The 21498-nt window shown below is 46.2% G+C and overlaps 2 protein-coding genes across 17 annotated transcripts in view; one reads left to right on the forward strand and one right to left on the reverse strand.

The window, feature by feature from the left end:
- Positions 1-21498, reverse strand: part of nuf (rab11 family-interacting protein nuf) — a 555321-nt gene that overhangs the window by 89182 nt on the left and 444641 nt on the right. The gene's annotated exons all lie outside the window — the stretch shown is intronic.
- On the forward strand, positions 875-4554 carry LOC139746361 (uncharacterized). Its single transcript, XM_071657560.1, has 2 exons — positions 875-1683; positions 1817-4554. Exon 2 carries the CDS (start codon positions 4143-4145, stop codon positions 4521-4523), a length of 381 nt encoding a protein of 126 aa, XP_071513661.1. The 5' UTR covers positions 875-1683; positions 1817-4142; the 3' UTR covers positions 4524-4554.

Raw genomic sequence — 21498 nt, forward strand, 5'->3', positions numbered from 1 at the left:
ATAAATGGTTCTTCCCGGTCGATGTCTTCTTTCCCCACAGCCCCATGATCCGTGCCCGTATAGACCCACACTTCACACGCCCGCGCCTTTCACATCCCCTTCTTCAACGTCACTGTTATTCCGTCAAAAGTCCCTTTCAATAATGGCATCCTTACACCACCTTCACGTCTTGAATCCTTCGTGGTCGGGAGGTGTGTAAATGCCAAACTACATTCGTTAACCAATTACGACCATCGTCTCGCGCCATCGATCTCAATGACGACCCCTTCTCGTCTTCAAGTGATTCCCGGCACACATCTCCACCCGACGGTGACCTTCGTATATTCCTTTCGCTCGGAATATACATATCACCTTCATAAAAAAAAACCCGTTTCCGTCCTGCCTACCGTTGCCTGATCGTACATCCGGGCCACAGATCCAGCCTCTATCTTCCCAAAACACGTCGAACACTGAGCCCCTTAAATCCTACAGAGCTGCAAACGTCGTGTGTGTGTGTGTGTGTGTGTGTGTGTGTGTGTGTGTGTGTGTGTGTGTGTGTAAGACTGAAGAACACACGAAACACATCAGAATTCCATACGACCCAAACTCGTGTGTACAACATATGAAAGAGTTCTGGTAAACAAATACCTCAGAGAGTGAAAAATAACTGCAGACCTCCATTTGTTATGGACGGGGGAGAGAGAGAGAGAGAGAGAGAGAGAGAGAGAGAGAGAGAGAGAGAGAGAGAGAGAGAGAGAGAGAGAGAGAGAGAATATGTCAGAGGTCAAGAAACGTCCATCAAAGTCAATCCATATGGAAGTGAAGGTTAGCTGGGAGGCCTCTCTCTCTCTCTCTCTCTCTCTCTCTCTCTCTCTCTCTCTCTCTCTCCCCCACCCACACACACCCACACACCAGACGCACCCTTTCCATCACCTCTAAATGCTACTGGGTTCGCTTGAATTACAAGCTACAGTTTCCAACTCTCACAGCCTGAAATCTCGGATCCGCCACCCTTGGTGCTCAAGGACCGTAACTTTCAAACTCAAGGATTGCGACGTCGTGCTCAAGGAAGTCAACACTGCAAACTGTTGCGTCTGCAGCGGCTGCTGCAAAGGTCTACACACACTCCTGCAACTCTGCTGTTCCATATCCATCACCCGCTGCACACGCACAGCAACAGCTGCTTTTATCCAGTACACATCACACACACACACTCACACACACACACACACACAAACACACACACACACTCCAACTGCTTCTCCTGCTAATGCTGTTCTTCCTCGCCCCGACACACACACACACACACACACACACACACACATAGACAGACGCACCAACAAAAGATCGCCCCGTCACATCCAAATCCCCAAAGAAGCTTACTGTGACGTTACCCATCACGGCGGGTGACGTCTGTGTGACGGGAGGCCCAAGAGGCTTTGCTCTGAACATCGTGTGTATAACAGTCGTGTGTCTACCACGACAAAGGGCCGGTTCATGCAAGAAAAGAAAAGGGGGAGGGGGGCATTTAATGCTCACGTCCACCTCTTTCATTCTAACGCCGACCTACAACCCATTGCGCTAAAAAAAAATAAAGGGGGAAGGGATTTCAACTACGATTAGTTTCCTAATGGGAGACGTACGAAGGTGTTCGTCTTCGTCAACCCTGGGAACGCGAGGATGAGATGCAGTGGCGAGGGTGAGGTGCTGTGGCGAGGGTGAGGTGCAGTGGCGAGGGTGAGGCGCAGTGGCGGGGGTGAGGTGCAGTGGCGAGGGTGAGGCGCAGTGGCGGGGGTGAGGCGCAGTGGCGAGGGTGAGGCGCAGTGGCGAGGGTGAGGCGCAGTGGCGAGGGTGAGGTGCAGTGGCGAGGGTGAGGTGCTGTGGCGAGGTGCATTGGCATGGAGGTCGTACCCTAGAGTCGTTCTGCTGTTGTGCCCCAGGGCCGTGCCATTGTGCCGCAGCACCTTTCCACAATCAAACAACCCGCCTTTGTTCCCTTACCCACCAAACTACAACAGCTTTCCGAAGGACGTATTTCCCATAACCAGTTGACCTCCAGTCCATCTGGGCTGCGCAGGTGGAGCGAGCCACTCCCGCCTATCGCTGACAACCACTGATCGAGTCTGAGGTCAGAACTGAACAACAAGGAGCAGGTTTCAAAACACTAGATGAAGTCAGATTAGCAGAGTGTGTGTGTGTGTGTGTGTGTGTGTGTGTGTGTGTGTGTGTGTGTGTGTGTGTGTAAGAGACCCTGAACTCCAACGAGGGAGGTGGGCTGTTGATCTAAACATGGCACGCACAGTCACAAACTCACGTGCGCAGGAACAAAATAACAAATCGTGTGGTTGACGAACCGTATACACACACACACACACACACACACACACACACACACATATATATATATATATATATATATATATATATATATATATATATATATATATATATACTGCGCCTGATATGATCTAAGCAAAGAGGAGGAAAGGCCTTTCCATTGCTACTGCAGGAGTGATAAGCTGCGCGTTACAGCACAGGCAATCAAGGTGACGTCTGTCTCTGTCCCCCACTTCGCCAAAGCCTGACCATGCCCTTCATGTCTTTCCCAGCATCCATCACCTGACTCTCTCTCCACGAAAAGACTCGTTTTCCACCTGCAAAACCTTATAGTTTCCCTTATTTTTCTAATCTTACTTTCTCCCCACTTTAGTTTCCCCTTAATCTATACATTGCTTTCCTGCCCAAGGACCTTCCCCCCTCGCCCACTTCTATAAGCAAAGCTGCACCGCTCCCAGGAAGTCAGCCACGTCGACCGGTCGTGTCCACGGGTCAAGAAACATGGTGTGGTGTGGTGTGGTGTGGTGTGGTGTGTGTGTGTGTGTGTGTAATTACCTTACGATTCGTTAAGAGCCTGGCCTGGATGACGGAGTCTAATGCCAGACACACGCCTTTCATGTAAATCACAAAAAGTTCATCAGCTTCAGTAATTCAGGTGGGGGCGTTCAAGGACACCCCACCCTCCACGACAGAAATATACGCAGCGGGAGCTACGTGTGTCGAGACGCACCTCTGCTGTACACGACAGATGGATTACGCCTGGATTACCCGCCAGCGCCTCACCACAAGGAAACCACGCCCAAAGCAGGAAACACAAGAGCGACACAAACAAAAGCATATGTCTTAACACTTGAGAAGCTTCAGTAACCAGACGTTATCAACCGCGTCTGGGGTCCAGCGAGAAGCCAACACCTGTGCGATGTCGGCCAAGGTAATCCACTCGCTTACTGAGAGAGCATCACTTATTTATATTTACCTTCAGGGACCCCCCCCCATCTGTTGCTGTTCCTTCCAGGCCCTCGTGCGGCCCAGGGATGCGCTGCTTCCAGTAACGGGGAGATGTGAACGCCTTTGCAGTTTGGTGGAGTTGTTCTGAGGGAGACTGTACTGCCAATCATATAAAAAGCCTCGCGTTGAAAGACAGCGCCACACTAGTCTAAAACACACCCATTCACATTCCTGCACGTGACGTGATAAACAACACACACACACACACACTTATAATTACTTATAAAACGACAGACTGACGCATGCGTCGGCCGGACCAATGTAGCACCAGCGACGTGAACACAAAGGCCGTTACTATACTGAACCCATATACAGTCGCTTACATTACCAAGCGTTGGTTACGCTGGCTGGCTGGCTGGCTCTCTCTCTCTCTCTCTCTCTCTCAAACACACACATACACCGCCGCTAAAACCCAGGAGGAGGCGGAGGTGTATTTAAACCCCTTTTGGCGGGACAGGACGACCTATGAGAGCGCCAGAGGACGACCCCTCTCCCTCAAGATACATCAGGTACGACCCTTGGGTATCATTCAGAGCCACGCCCTTTTTTTTTGACCTGACCCCCTGAGGAGTTAAGAGGTCAGGTCATCTTACCCGGAGGCGTGTCGTACCCTCCTCAGCTGATTGGCTCTGGAAAGCGGATAAGGACTGGAATCGAAGCGAAAACACCCGGAGAGTTGAGCACTACTGTTGTTCTTTTGGAGGTGGTGTTGCTGGTGGTGGTGATACAGCGCTACCAGCGGGCGTGGCGGGAAACGGAGATGGGTGAAAGTTGTCCCTTGCCGGCCGCCCAGTTCACTTGGTTAGTTCCAGTTCACAATGATGATTCAAGTTCACATGGATGACCCTCCAGTTCACATGGATGGCTCTCCAGTTCACATGGATGACTCTCCAGTTCACATGGATGACCCTCCAGTTCACATGGATGACCCTCCAGTTCACATGGATGACTCTCCAGTTCACACGGATGACTCTCCAGTTCACACGGATGACTCTCCAGTTCACATGGATGACTCTCCAGTTCACATGGATGACTCTCCACTTCATATGGATGACCCTCCAGTTCACATAAATGACCCTCCAGTTCACACGGATGACTCTCCACTTCACATGGATGACTCCCCACTTAACATGGATGACCCTCCAGTTCACATGGATGATTCCAGTTCACATGGACGACTCTCCACTTCACATAGATGACTCCCCACTTCACATGGATGACTCTCCACTTCACATGGATGACACCCCCTCGCTGGAAAATGGTGCTTTACCCCTCCACTCCCCCATAAGACCACACCAACCACCCCTTCGGCATTTTCTATCACCCCCCCCCCAAATCAAATACCCCCTAAGAACAACTGGAGAAAAAAAAAGGAAGATGAAAACCCTTGTTTCTTATCAGCTTTATCTTGCCTGGAATACTGGAACGCACCGCTGGTGAGCCCGCTTCCAGCAAACTCCAGACAGACCCCCCCATACTTCTTTCTGTAATTACCATCCGCGTTAAAGCTTAATGGGAGGGAGGGGTGGGGTCGTATGTGTTTTTTTACGGAAGGCTTATCTGTCAGAAGCATGGAGCCAGAGAGAGAGAGAGAGAGAGAGAGAGAGAGAGAGAGAGAGAGAGATGCAGGTCGGATCCGTACGAAGTTGTTCTCTCACAAGTGACATAATCTGGTTGCTTCTTGCCTCTGTCTTGTTCTCCCGGGGGTTCAGCCCGCCCGCCCGCCCAGCATCTCCACCCAACTTCTAGCCTGGCCCGGGTGAGGGGGTCAATGCTTCCAGAAGACTCTTCTAGATGCTTCTAGAAGGCGTCAGCCATACTCCCCCTGCGCATCCCATTCCTCCATAAACAATCTATATATATATATATATATATATATATATATATATATATATATATATATATATATATATATATATATATATATATATATATATGTGTGTGTGTGTGTGTGTGTGTGTACGTGGGTGGGTTGGGCCATTCTTTCGTCTGTTTCCTTGCGCTACCTCGCTAACGCGGGAGACAGCGACAAACCATAATCAATATATATATATATATATATATATATATATATATATATATAAAATTCCTCCCTCCGACGGTCTTCTATCTTGCTATATACCCCACTTCCGCTATACAGGCATGTGAGGAATACGGGGGAAATATTCGCTAGCCGTCAAATATCCCACGCCCCCCCCACTAGTCAGCGATATTCCCTACTTAACCTTAACACCTCCACAAAGACGATTTCAATTCTACGAACCAGAGAATATTGAAAAAAAAATATATTCCTTTGGTAAGAATATCATTTCTATGACTAAACTACTCACGGGTGGAAGTATAAAATCTAAAGGAGAAATATTCGCCTGGAGCAATATTCGCCTGGAGCAATATTCGCTTGGAGCAATATTCGCCTGGAGCAATATTCGCATGAGAATGTGTGTAGATTAAAGAGTTTGCTGTGATGTACGAGTATGAGAAATACTTTGTGAAACAGCATTTTTTTTTTTTTACATTTGGTATTTACGGATCAGGAGAAAGCTTACGCTAAAGCTGATGCAATATTTACAATATTTACGCCAGCTTAGGCGCGCGATAGCAACAGTTGCGATGTTTTCAGGATATCAATATTTGGAAACGACAGTATTTGTGCATGATGAGTATTCGCGTGAGAATACTTATCTCCAGGGAGAATATCCACAGGCAAGAAATACCGGCATCAGAGCAATATTCACAAGGGCGAAGCACAGGAATATTCAAAGACTGAATTTCTTTCGTACATAAGCAATATTCAAGAGTCTCATACGAGCAAGATCCTACAGAAATACTCCGTCCACACTGCGAATCTATCCAATTTGTGAATATTCCCCCATACGAGCGAATATTTTCCATTCGCCTTCAAGAGGAATATATCCACTTGAGAATATTTCACTAAACCTCTGAATCTTCAGTGAAAGGCACTCCCCCCCAAGGGCAGGGACACGGGGGGGGGGGGGGGGTCGTGGTCTGGGTTGATGGGTTTGGAGGGCTGGGGGCGAGGGCGGAGGGGGGGTACCGACCCCCCCCCCCTCTCGGAGATTATTGGAATCCAGACATTTCACATTTCCATCACAATACTGCCGCGCTCCTCTGCCTCTCCAATATCCTATCCCACCCCATCCTTCATCCAACTCACCCACTCCACACCCTACCGCCTCCACCACCTCCTTACCTCTGGAATTTTGGGATTTGGGGATCGTCATCTTTCGCTCCACATTATTCACGGATCGTTCAAATTACCGTCTTTTGATCATAATTACCGTCTTTTGATCATAATTACCGTCTTTTGATCATTATTTTACCGTCTTTTGATCATAATTACCGTCTTTTGATCATAATTACCGTCTTTTGATCATAATTACCGTCTTTTGATCATAATTACAGTCTTTTGATCATTACTTTCATTTCTTGAGACGAAAGGTCATCCTCTCCTTAAGACTTCAAGAGATATGTCGGTTGCGTCATATTTCTTAGCCACGGTCAACAAAAACCTAAAGGGTTTATTATGGTAATAAAAAAAAAAAAAAAAAAAGGCAATCGAGGGAAAAAAAAAGCGAAGGACTTCCGGTGAAAAAACGGCTCGGTGGGGCGGCTTCCAGCAAACAGAGAGCTTAAATAAAGTCTTTTCCTCCTCCAAACCCTCGTCTTTCAAAGCCACGAGAAGATGCGACTCTTATTTGCAAATCAACACAGGACACAAAACTCCCACAGAACAACATAACATTGGCAAGTCATTTCCACGACTGGCATAGCCTCCCCCTCTGGCTAACACACATCAATACACGGACACCAGCAACGAGGCTGTAAAAAGTCTCCCTTTTGGGAGCCAGGAGGACATGTGGCCTCCTCGACCTTCGTCATCAACAGATTCCAGGAATTCCCAGACTGGAAGTTGAGCGCCAGTTGGCGTGCATCTCGCTACCTCCCCCCCAGCAGGTTCGGGGACTTGCACACAGGCGAAGGGGCTCTGGTGGACGACCAAGCCAGCACAATCACTCCTCCAGCACCTCTGTACTCTCCAGTACAAATGATTTCTCCAACGCCACTATTCCAGGACCCGTCTTGTTCTTTCCAGCCAAGTGAGAGATCCTCTCCATCACTCTTTCAGCACCCGTGCACTTTCCAGTAAGGGTGGAGTGTGCTCCTTCCAGCAAAATGGTCTTCCTCAGTAACATTATTCAAGCATCCTTATACTTTCCAGCAAAATAGATGTGTTATGGAGTCCCATTGCAGCTAAATGTACATGTTTTACACCTCCGTTCCAGCAATCATGTCGTTTCCACAGAAGTGGGTCTCAAAACCCTCTTTCCATCAAGCGTGTACTTTCCAGGAAAGTGATATTCTCAACATTCCCATTCCAGCAAGGCCTTGCTGAGTTCTTCATTATTACTCTTCCAGCAACTATATACTCTCTCCAGCAATGTGTGTATAACTCCTACATCATTATTCCACCAATCGTTTACTGTTTCCAGCAATGTGTACACTGTTCCAGCTCTTTGTTTACTTCCAGTTTCTCTGAGCTCATTTTACCTCTGACTAAAGAAATGATTCATGTTGAATCAGCCAGCAGGGAGATTAAGCGAGCATGCTGGATCACTTAGTAGGATGAACCAGCGAGTAAACTTAATCAGCGAGCACACTGTGAGACCATTCCACTCAGTGAACGAGCAAAGGCATTGAGCAATCGACAAATACACTCAGTAAACTTAATATACGAACAAATACACTCGGTGAACGTACGGACACACCCAGCGAGGGAAAAGCTGAATCGAACAAGTCCCTGGATCATACAACCGAATCACCTCTGCTAAACCATCCATCTCCCATCCAACATAATCTCTGCCTCTCTCTCTCTATTGTACGGGTATTGCTTCTGCTACTGCCGTTTGAGAGAGAGAAGAGAGAGAGAGAGAGAGAGAGAGAGAGAGAGAGAGAGAGAGAGAGAGAGAGAGAGAGAGAGAGAGAGAGAGAGAGAGAGAGAGGTGCATCGACTCACCCATTACATGGGTAAATATATACTCGGCCAGGGAGTGTCCCACACCACTAGACATCCCGAGCCCGTGACTCCTCCTCCACTGAGCCACAGAGGAATCCCAGGAAGCCACAGGTGCGTCAACACACACAAGTGCGTGAGTCGAACGCACTTTAGCCAGGGTGCGTTCAAGATCACACAGGAACGTACCGTGTCGATCATTCTAGTGACGATTGTTAACTGGCTCTACAATGCAGTGTTAAACGTATGGTACAATACAGTGTATCATGTATGGTACAGTACAGTTTACCACGTACGGTACAGTACAGTGTACCACGCGTGGTACAGTACAGTGTACCATGTATGGTGCAGTACAATTTACCATGTATGGTACAGTACAGTGTACCATGTATGGTACAGTACAGTGTACCACGCATGGTACAGTACAATGTACCACGCATGGTAAGGTACAGTGTACCACGCATGGTACAGTACAGTGTACCATGTATGGAGCAGAAACTGGCCTTTGTGCTCTCACAACGCCGACCTTATCCTCACTACGCCTATGTTACTCTCACTCTGTCACCCTCACTGCATCTCCGTTACTCTCACTGCACCCGCAGCGCACTCACTACACCAGCCTCGCTCTCACCAAACCCCGCTGACTCTCACCACACTCACGTTAACTCTCACCACACCTGTCTTACCCTCTCACCACAACACCTGTGTTGACTCTCACCACACTCACGTTAACTCTCACTACACCTGTCTTACCCTCTCACCACAACACCTGTGTTGGCTCTCACCACACTCACGTTAACTCTCACTACACCTGTCTTACCCTCTCACCACAACACCTGTGTTGACTCTCACCACACTCACGTTAACTCTCACTACACCTGTCTTACCCTCTCACCACAACACCTGTGTTGACTCTCACCACACTCACGTTAACTCTCACTACACCTGTCTTACCCTCTCACCACAACACCTGTGTTGGCTCTCACCACACTCACGTTAACTCTCACTACACCTGTCTTACCCTCTCACCACAACACCTGTATTGGCTCTCACCACACCCGCGGGTTCGTTCAAAATAAGTATAGGGGAAGGGAGAAGGGGGATGGTGACGCAGGGGAGGGGGAACCGAAAAGGGGAATGGGGGGTTATGGTGAGGGATACTGTGGGGGCGGAGGGTGTGTGGCAGGAGCGGGTATCAGAGTAGTTTGGGGAGTGGCATTGGAGAGGGAGGTGGCGCGGGAGTGGGGCTAAAGGGGTGTGGGGGGTGTTGTGGGAGGGGGAGAATTCTCGGTCACCAGTGGACGATGACGTAATACTTCACCCCCCCCCCCTCGCCCCTCCCTTCCGACCACCAGACAGCCTCCCACATTCCTCTTCATGCCTCACCACCGCACTCCACGCACCCTTACACGCACTCCACGCGCCCTTAAACGCACTCAACGCACCCACCCACCCCACTCCTACGATCACAGGTTAATATTCGCGACATTGCAATGCTCCCTTTATCATGCACTGAATAAACACTAGTATACTCTCTTGAATAAACACCATATATATATATATATATATATATATATATATATATATATATATATATCTTGTATCATGATGTGATTATTACACGAAAGTGCACTTGGGAACTTATCATATTTCATTTACCTGTGGACTCACTGGAATATATATATATATATATATATATATATATATATATATATATATATATATATATATATATATATATATATATAAAAGTATATGATGGAGTCCAGACCTGACTCAGCTCTCGAAAGGAAACCACAAATATGTGTTTTTTTCCCTCCACACTCACAGGTGCTGCTCGCTAGGTCTGTGACGACTTGCTACACTGCAAAGTCCTGTAACACTACCGCTGGCTACGGTGTGCCGCCCTGTAACGCGTTCGACCTTCTCGTGTCCACAAAACATAACACATATATCGACATCACCTATCTAGGTGTCACATACATACAGCCATCCAGACGAACGCGCAGCGACACACTAGTTCATATAGTGTCCTGGTTGACATATAGTGTACTATATAGCATATAAAATGTGGATGACACAGAGTACCCTATATAGAATGGTGAGTTTCGTGGTTGACATATAAGGGGTCTTATATGGCACTCGAACGTGGGGTCGTTAACATGGGTCGACAGGACCCGTGGAGGACATATTGGATCGTGATCCCACATTTGATTGTGGTTTATATAAGAATTGTAACGAGACGGTACGAAACCCCTGAGCACGACGGTACGACCCTTGAGCAAGACGGTACGACCCTTGAGCACGACGGTACGACCCTTGAGCACGACGGTACGACCCTTGAGCACGACGGTACGACACTTGAGCACGACGGTACGACACTTGAGCAAGACGGTACGACCCTTGAGCACGACGGTACGACCCTTGAGCACGACGGTACGACACTTGAGCACGACGGTACGACACTTGAGCACGACGGTACGACCCTTGCCCACGACGGTACGACACTTGAGTACCATGGTACGATTCCTGAGCACGACGCTACGCCCTTAGAACTCGACGGTACAATAGCTGGGTATGATAGTCTGGCCTTTGACCTGACCCATATTAAGGGGGTCAGATAAGGCTCAGGTCAAAGGTCAAGCCATCACACTCCAAGGGTCGTACTGTCGTACCACTGGAAAGCTGGGAGGCCATTCTGGCGACACAAGACAACCTAGAGCCACCCCTGGTACCAGACATAGACAGCTAACAGCCACCCCTGGTAGCAGACAGACAGCTAACAGCCACCCCTGGTAGCAGACAGACAGCTAACAGCCACCCCTGGTAGCAGACATAGACAGCTAACAGCCACCCCTGGTAGCAGACAGACAGCTAACAGCCACCCCTGTTACCAGAAACAGACAGCTAACAGCCACCCCTGGTAGCAGACAGACAGCTAACAGCCACCCCTGGTACCAGAAACAGACAGCTAACAGCCACCCCTGGTAGCAGACACAGACAGCTAACAGCCACCCCTGATACCAGACACAGACAGTCAACATCCAGCCCCTGATACCAGACACAGACAGCCCGTGGCCAACCTTGATACCACCAGACAATCTGAGGCATCACTTAGCGTGACCAGCGCTGCTCCCTACAAGGTCACGGTGGAGTCAAGACACGAGAGGAGAGAGAGAGAGAGAAAGAAATCATTCACCCATTTCCTCGTATGTTATTTCCACTACCACCTACGATCACACGAGTAGCAATAATATCACTAATAATAGTACTAGTTAGTGACCACGGCAGTAGGGTGATAGTATATTATTGCCCTCACAGTGACGCCCAAAAAGAAAACACACACACACACGAACCATCCTCTCCTCTTTGGATCTGGCAGTGGATGAGCGAGGGTCAAGCTTGATAAACCATCTGTCAAACAGGAAAAGTGTTGGTATTCCCTCCCTCCCGCCCCAGCTAACCCCCCCCTGAGGCTTCCGGTCAATCCCAGTAGCACACAGTGGATGCTGGGGGGGACTGAAATATTCCCAGAAGTCACTCAAAGCCTCAGGCAAACTTACCACGATCATCTGTTAAGTCATATTCACCTCACAGCCGACGCTTCCTGGAATCTCCCACAATACGCCAAAAAAAAAAAAAAAAAAAAAAAAAAAAAAAAAAGGGGGGGGAGTCTGTTTAGACATCCTTGGGGGGGGGGGACACCTACACGACCCTTTAAGGACGACGGTACGACCCCCTGAGCACGACGGCACGATCCTTAGGGGGTGATGTGCCTAGCCTCTGACCCGAACTGGACATCGTATCTTAAGAACCATAAGGTGTCGTGTTCAGGGGGGGGGTTTAAATACGTGACGGTACTTACCACTGTAGTAGCTGTAGCTTCCATGTCTGCGTTGTCTTGAAAAAAAAAAAAAACTAAGCGTTACTGAGTTCACAGTTTCATAATATATGTCTCTGTCTCATCAACGAATCTGGAACATCGATAAGTGATTTTTCTTCCTTACTAGATAACTAGTTCCGATCTCCTTCGTTACTGTGTGAATGGTTCCAGTCTCCTCCGTTACTAGTTTGGTGGTTCCAGTCAACTCCGTTAATGGCAAATTGGTTCTAATCTCCTTCGTTACTGGTTAGCTGGTTCCAGTCAACTCCGTTACTGGAAAACTGGTTCTAATCTCCTCCGTTACCAGATGTATGGTTTCAACCTTCACTACTGGACAAGTGGCTCACCAATCTCCACCGTCACTGGAAATTTGGCTCCAATCTTCTCCGTTACCGGATAACTGGTTCCAATCTCTGGAATACTCCAGTCTCCTTCCAGGTTTACCGAAATGGAACTCCTCCAGTCCAAACACTGACTGTCTGGGCTTCTGAACGGGTGACGAAGTCAAGAGAACTCGTATTTCCAGTACTTTGAGAAGACACTTCAGAAGTCCTGTTGGGGATTCTCAATCTTCACGTATCTTGAACTCCTGTTATGCACTCGAGTATTTCCAGACCCTCCAACCAGATCAGTTGCACTGAGCGCTTGAGAGCTTCCAGACCCTCAAACAGATCAGCTGCCTTGAGGCTCAGTGCCTTCCAGAAGACGGGCGCAGTTCTGGCGTTCCACAGGGGGTGGCCCCTAACCCCTCGAGCAATGTTGATCCAACTTCGCCCTTCACTTTGAGAGAGTTCCAGAGAGGCGACGTTGTTCTTAAGTGAGGTCTTCGGGTTCTGTCTTATTGTGGTTTTCTAGCCTTGGTCTTCACGTTCTGTCTTGGTGAGGTCTTCAGGTTGTCTCAAGTGAGGTCGTCCAGTTCCCTCTTAGTGGTCTTCAAGTTCTCTCTTAGTGTGGTCTTCAAGTCCTCTTGGTGAGGGTCTTCAGGTCGTCTCAGTGAGGTCTTCCACTTCTCTCTCAGTGGTCTTCAAGTCCACTTAGTGAGGTCTTCAAGTTGTCTCAGTGAAGTCTTTAAGGTCTCTCTTAGTGCCCTTTTCGGGTTCGGGGTCTTCAAGCTATCTTTGTATGGTCTTCAAGGTTCTCCCTTTAGTGTGGTCTTCAATGTCTGTCTCTGAGAACCTGAGTGTGGTCTTCAAGGTTGTCTGCTCTAACTTGAGCAGACAGCAACAAAGAACTGGTCTCTAAAATGAAGATGTCTCTTCCTCTGTCCCCTTAAAATTGGAAGGTACACCTTTGTTCTCTTGTGACAACCACTATTATCCAGAGGTCTCACTGTTCTCTAAAACTGTACCTCAGTGTTCTCTACCCCAAAAAAATTGAGTTACATTTGTCTTCGTAAAGACCGCGACAACCGTTTTCTAAAGCAAAAATTGTCACCGTTGTTGTTCTCTACATCAACATGGATTATCAAAGTTCTCTACAGGTGTCAGTTTTCTACAGGCCAATTCTTTATCACTTTCCTCAAGATGTCACCGTTCTCTTCAGTGGAACTGACGCTATATCGCTCTTTGAAGTGGTATTTCTCTGAAGTTAGAGAACCAATGTTCTCTACAGTAAAACCTTCAGTAGTACTGTTCTCTTAAAGTTGACGTCAACGGTCTGTATAATAAAGCAGTCACTGAGCGTTCTCTCAAACGTACCAACCTTTTATAGACAGTAAATCAGTCACTATCAGTGTTCTCTAAACACCAGCGTCACTGTTCTCTACAGCACAGACGTCACTCGGAGTCTTCTACAAAGATCACTGTTCTCTAAAGACGTTGCTCACTACTTTTCCACAAGGGTCACCGTTCTCTACGGTAGGGGACAGTGTCAACGCTCTCTAAAGTTCGACCATCACCACTACTCCATGGTTTCTAGGGGGCTCTGGTAACAGCGGCGAGGGTTCTCTAGAGCAGCCAACGTTCTAGACGTCACTTCTAGAGCAGCCGACGCTCTAGATGTGAACATATGTTATGCCTCTCTCTCTTTACGGGTCCTCTGGAGTAATGGACGAAAAGTCGTTGTCTGCGGACGATACCACGACACAGCAGGCACTGGAGAGGTCCTGTGTTGGGTGTAGGAGGGTCAGAGGGCCGCGCACTGGTGGTAGGCCACGGTGGTGGTGGTGGGCCACAGCGGTGATGGGCCACAGTGGTCGTGGGGCCGTGGTCCGGAGCGATGGCGCGGTCGTCTCCGAGGTGGGCCGCGGGGCGACTGGCTTCTTGTCTAGTCCACCACCACCGCTGCTGCTGCTGCCGAGCCTCGCCTGGTCGATACGCGCACCCAACCCTGTCCACCCCAACCCCAGTGGGCCGGCCCGTACCCCGCCCCAACCCCAGGGCCATACCTCAACCCGCCCCAGCCCCAGGGCCATACTTCAACCCACCCCAAACTCAGGGTCGGCCCTTAAGCCATCCGAACCCCAAGGTCAGCCCTTACCCTGCCCAAACCCCAGGGCCAGCCCTTACCCCATCCAAAACCCAGGGCCAGCCCTCACCCCACCCCAACCCCAAGGCTAACCATTACCTCGCCCCAACCTCAAAGCAAGCACCACCCCCGCTCTAAATCCAAGGCTAACCCGCATCTCGCCCACACCCAAATGCCAGCTCTAACCCCAGCCCAACCCCAAGGATAACCCACACCCACCCCAACCCCAGGACCAATCCCTCCTAACCCCAAGTACAATCATCCCTCAATATCCATTTCTCAGTGAGAAGGCCCCCCTACTAACCCCATGATTTTTTTTTTTTACCAACCCCGGCTCCTTAAACAACTTCACGACGCACGCAGCCAAACCCTAACCCCATGATACTGTAACAACCTTGAGCCAGCCTCATGACCACTATGTGAGCCACAGATCACGAGAGAGAGAGAGAGAGAGAGAGAGAGAGAGAGAGAGAGAGAGAGAGAGAGAGAGAGAGAGAGAGAGAGAGAGAGAGGGAAGGGGGGGGGGGTTCGGTTAACGACACGCCTCGTTTCCACCAACCTCCACTTACCTTACCGTGTCCTTAACGATTCCGTGGGGCTCGTTACACTGATAGGCCGCCTCTCATGAACCGCGTTCACAGCAGTCGAGACTGATCAGGTCACTCCCACTCAGGGAAACTAAACTAAGTAGCCCCCAAAGTTCTCATATCTCATATCTTAACACCTAATGATGACTACGCGCGCGCGCGAGAGAGAGCGTGCGAGCGAGCGAACCCAAAAAATATTCAAGTTAAGGAATTTCCCAAAACACGGGAACTTAACGTGGGGGAAAAAAAAAAACATCAAACTAATTCTGTGTTTTAAATTATTCCACAAATGTCTGGAGCTTCAAGCGGGACACTTGAGAAAAAGTTTCGGCAAACTTATGCAAGCTAACGACCCAATTAACGACCAACTTATAAGAGACTCCCAACATAGTTTGCACGGGCTCAACAAGAGTTCAATTCAGAGCGACATTTTCCTACGAAAGACTCATAAGAAAGCATCGTAAAATCGTTTACTTTCATTAGCACTTGACATTTTCCTACGACAGACTTGCTTTAAATTACAACGAAGGTCCGACCTTCAAAAATATATCCATTTATGTTAAATGTTTCATTTCCTTAAATCTTGCTTTTTCGGTTCAAAGACTATATAATATGGGAGTTCGATCCCACTTTAATAACCATATGACTCTTTAATATCGGCTGTATCAAGTGTTTTCTACCACATCAACTGTATATCACTAATCGCATAATTATTGCTACAAATTGTGATATTCTACAGCAGCTTAAGCTATTACTAAACCATTATAGGCGACGGTTATACGAACAATGATACAAGTCTTCAACACTATATCATGACCCTTGGATATATATATATATATATATATATATATATATATATATATATATATATATATATATATATATATATATATTATATTTACTATCTATTTTGCTTTGTCGCTGTCTCCCGCGTTAGCGATGTAGCGCAAGGAAACAGACGAAAGAAAGGCCCAACCCACCCACATACACATGTATATACATACACGTCCACACACAGCACATACACATACCTATACATCTCAATGTATACATATATATACACACAAGACATACATATATACCCATGTACATAATTCATACTGTCTGCCTTTATTCATTATTTTTGTGGTATCCGCGGGATTCCTAAACATGTTTTGTTTCTAACATACACGTAAAATGAATTCCCCTCATGTATCCAACTATCGATCTATCTATCAATCAACAGCAAGGGCGTGTTCTCGTGCTGCGGGGAATATTAATAACTTTACCATTAGAACTGATAGTAAGTCTATACCACAACCAAATCCAAACCTCCTATCCCTTACCACTACGACTATTACTAACACAGCCACCATTTACGACAACCCACACACCACCACCACTACGTCACCAACCACAGGCCACGTTCCCTTATATAAAACGAATATAAAAAAAAAAAATGAGTAACCCAACCAACACGACTTAAACCTACGTAACTTTCACCACTTCTCTCTCCCTCTAGACACACTTCATACCTGTTGGAGCAATATAAAAATACGAACTCAGATACGGCAAATTTTCCACTCAACCATACCAAAAATCATCTTTCCATGCCTCGAAAATAGGGAAATAAAATCACTCGAAAATCATATCAATGAGAGGAGACATATTGCACTGCATCAAAACCAACCATACAACCAAAGATAACTTTTCCGAACCTAATGTGAAAATGAAACTAGGGAAAGTGGGTGGGCAAGCGGCTTGAACCTTATCTAACCTTGGCCGAGACGAGGCTGCGGTGAGCAAACACACCTCTCTGGTCCACCAACTCAGGCTGCAGCACCCACTCACACAACACACCACCGGTTCAAAAGCCTTTACTGGAGGAACACTGTTATGTACATATCTCCCACACTCGCTCCCTGTGATGAATATTTAACCAAGGAGCTCCCTGGGAAGATCCTAGACCCAACGCCCTGTGCTGACGTAATCCACACAACCTACCATTCCTATTCACCATGGAGTAAAATGGTGCTCTACCATGCGTTCCGGTATATTCTTCATGCTGCTTATTTCGACAATTGTGGCTGAAGATTTCAGACTTTATAATTGTCCCTTATGTTTCATGAAGACGTGTTCCCTATAAAGGCATGCGGAAGTATGTAAGAGACACTGGACTCGGAAACCCACACAGACGGAGCCAGACTAGTTTGAAAAAAGAGTTTCAACTCTGCCTGGCATCCTTATCACGTCAGTGTACATAAGACATTACACACAGTAAGGTCTAACATCATTCCCTTTCTCGTACACTCTTAACTAAGGATAAATACAACAGGCAAGAAAGCTTAGAATAAAGTGTTTCTTTTCCATGTATCGGTATATACGTGATTATATATATATATATATATATATATATATATATATATATATATATATATATATATATATATATATATATATATAAAACTTAATTTGTTTAAAGCCTTGTTTAAAATTACTTCCGCGTATTTAGTGTTGCGTAATCCATCCTAAACGTAAATGATCATATACAAGAACATATGGCTAAATTATATATATATATATATATATATATATATATATATATATATATATATATATATGCACACACACGAAATGCCTTCAGCCTAACCTATAAACTAAGACAAATATTTCTCACGCTAGAATTAACATGGATGTTCCACTGTATCCTTGCAATCCAGAGTAACATACACTTCGCCAAATTAAACATTACCTTCATCTCATAATGCACGATTACCATTCGCCAAGTTTGTTCCGAAGTCGTGCTCTTGAGAAGCAAAGTTCTTTAAACCCACGCCCACGCGAAACATACCAAGGCTAACCCATTTACGCCGAGACAGAGAACCCTGTAGGGCAAATTACATCAACCAATGGTACAAATTCCAACATAATCTAGTAATCTCAACAGCAACTCGACCCATATTCTGGTTTATTGTCGTAAAATACAGATAATCCCTCCGCCCACCCCCGCGGACGCCATTACGTCACCACACATCAGCTGATAAGGTAAACACGTGTGGCTTGGCTGCACCTGCCGATAGTGGACGCACATGGCACGTTTCACATACGGTTTAAGGACTACCATTAATTCACACATGAAGGGCGATACAGTGACACCATACACTCCATCAAAATCACAACCAAAAGTCGTTCACCGAGAACATAAACTGGAGCGATTGTGCAAAACGTAAAAGAACAAAGGAGAGAAAGTGGGTGGGGACAGAAGTCAATATACCACATTTGACCATCGATATTCCAAACTCCATTATAGCTACTATACAACATTATAGCTATACAGTGCAGTGTATTTCAGTTCAGACCAAGGTATCCTAGACTAAGAAAAACGAAATTAAGTGAAACGCGAAGAGTAAGGGACCACCAATTCTGAACTAGCGACTGGCAAAAACCTTTTTCCACGGTGGAAAAATACGATACCTGGAGTCAGACATGACTATTACGGGACCCACTCACGCCCGGGAGATAAAACTGGAGATTGTCTGACAAGGGAATAGTCTCGCCTGCTGGTTTACACAGCCCTTCCTTCACACACATCCACCACCACCCACTGATAACACAGCAGTCATATCTACGTTCCTGAGACAGACAACCGACCTCCTTACGTCAGCTAATGGAAGTCATACGTTGTCAAGATGACCAGTTCTCAAGATAAAAACAAAAACAAAAAAAATCCAATCAAGGATTTTTTTTTTCCCTCACACACTTTATTGACTTCCGTCCGTAATTACCGTGGTCAGTTATTTCCACTCCAAAATCGAGATCAAAAATCATGGTGACTTAAGATGCACAAGTCATTCTGGAAGCCAATGAAATATTTCGAAGGGAACTACTAATTAATGCCCAATGGTCAGACTTCTAATGTCACTTATCTAACATGCGATAAAAGTACGGTAAAACAACGCATAATAACCGGAATTCTTTTATCTCTCGGGAAGGAAGAGATAAGCCAATTCTTTTATCTCCGGGTGGGAGGGACGATATACCAACCAAGTTAACTCCCGAGTGTCACTGACGGGTAGCCTGGTACTCCTCCCCTCCTGTATTATACCTTTCTAAACGTGGGGACAGAAGAGGAGACCTTGAGAGAATTTTTGGTCGTCGAATCCTGACTTCTATTATCACTTTCTAAATCCGGGAACAGATGGAACCAAGAGGAATATTTCAGTGGTCCGTTTTTACGCTACTTTGTTGGAGCGGGAATGGCAAAAGCAAAACATAAGTGTAACTTGAAAATCAAAGACAATCTATCTTTCTGTAAAACGTATGATGTTTTATTTTCACCTCACCTGCTAAGACCTCTTCATTAACAAGTAACAGTGCCTTGCAACCGGAATTAACTTTCATGCATGTATTGTGGTATTATCAAGTGCTTCCGTAACACTTAAACGTGCCTTTGTATTATGTAATAACACCTTCAGTAACACAAACTTGTCCTCTAATGCACACAACAATGCCCTCTCACACAAAACCTTGCCCTCTAACACAAAACCTTGCCCTCCAATACAAAACTTTGCCCTGTAACAAGAAGTAACTCATTCTGAGAGAACCCTGCCTGCAGTGTCCTTGTTAAGATAACCTTTTTAACTCCCTGACTTTCGTAAAGTTTACTTGTTTCTAGCTTCACAACTGCATTTTACAGCTACTTCGAATGTGTTATACGTAATTTTCTGCTGTTATTTTCAACATTTTTCACTATTCTCTCCCTTTTTCACTTCAAAATCATCAATTCTCATGCTTGCAACATCTAAGGGATTTTCCTGCATCATTTTACTGGTCAAAATATCAAGGCTGAACTATCAGTTTAAGGCTGTAATCATACTACCTATTACATAGTAATTCAATTAAAATCAATGTTCTACACTCGGAGTTCATCTTGTTGACCTGGTGAAATTCCAGATCTGTGTTGCATAATCAATGACTTAAGATGAAAATACAATGTAGACAATTCTAATGAGTCTCTTCACGAAAATGTACAATCCTTCTATTAAGACAATAGGATTACTTATAATCAACCCAAGACCCCCTTTTCCAGGAGGCTCCTGTTGTCCAAGGTTACGCTATACTCAGCAGCAGGGACAGGATGGACTCCTTTGAGGTAAGAAGTTTTTCAATGAGATTGTCCTCACCGAAGGTGTGCTGTCCCAACAACGAATGTGGCTGAGCAAATGCTAACACTGGGGGCCTAACCACAAAACTGACTATTTACCAACCAGCAGCCTAAGACCAAGGCCTGTATCAATCAGTTCTTATGCCAGGTTGGTTTTGAAGATAAACAAATGATTGACAAGGCAGCAATACAAAATCCATTAGTCTTTCTCTTTCACTGGACAAATGGGAGTTGTGTTCAAGACAGGTTCTTGTCTTTCCATGAAGCGCACCAGACGTACAAACTCTAATCATGGTAATATCAACAACCAGAGGTAATACTGAGAAGTGGTTCCTGACAACCTGACAAAATTGATCGCAGTAGCTTTTGCGTTCATAAAACAAATGAGATCTTAAGACTTGCACAGAATACCTTCAAACCAAAACACCTATAACTGCTCTAGGAAAAGGGACATCCAATGAGACTTAAATCAACTAAGTAGCAAGATGCCTCAGCCTTAAAACTTCGAGGAGGTTACTACCTTATAAATTCAAGTGTGTCACTGGGAAATTTCAAAATTCATAATCTGTACCATTATGGCTCTCAATCTGTTTCCCTTATCTAGAGAAGATGCCTCTTTTTTAACCAATTGATATACTTTGGGGACTCCAGTTGCTCCACGGCTGCATTACACTCGGTAGCATGGACAGGGCAGACTCCTCCGAAGTAAGGAGTATTTTTAATGAGATTGTAATCTCTTTCATCAATAACAACGACAAAGCCTTGCTAAAAGTGACTTAACTCTTAGTATGCTTCAGGGGTATACTGCTCTAGAGCTGCCCTCTGCCAATGGCCTGTTTAGGGTGAGGCACTAAAGGCTAAGATGTGGCACTGGAGTCCAACAGTTATTGAAACTCTTTTACCAAGGGCACCCCTTTGAGGGAGTTTCCAAAGGGAACATGAATCAGATATACAGACAGAGAGATAAACAGGACAGATATCTATTGTAGAGACATACAAGGTTTCCCAATAAATGGAGCATTTCCAATAACAAAGGGAGAAACTGATGATTGAGCAGATGGTT

The sequence above is a fragment of the Panulirus ornatus genome, chromosome 64 (genome assembly GCF_036320965.1).
Source record: "Panulirus ornatus isolate Po-2019 chromosome 64, ASM3632096v1, whole genome shotgun sequence".
Taxonomy (NCBI): Eukaryota; Metazoa; Arthropoda; class Malacostraca; order Decapoda; family Palinuridae; genus Panulirus; species Panulirus ornatus.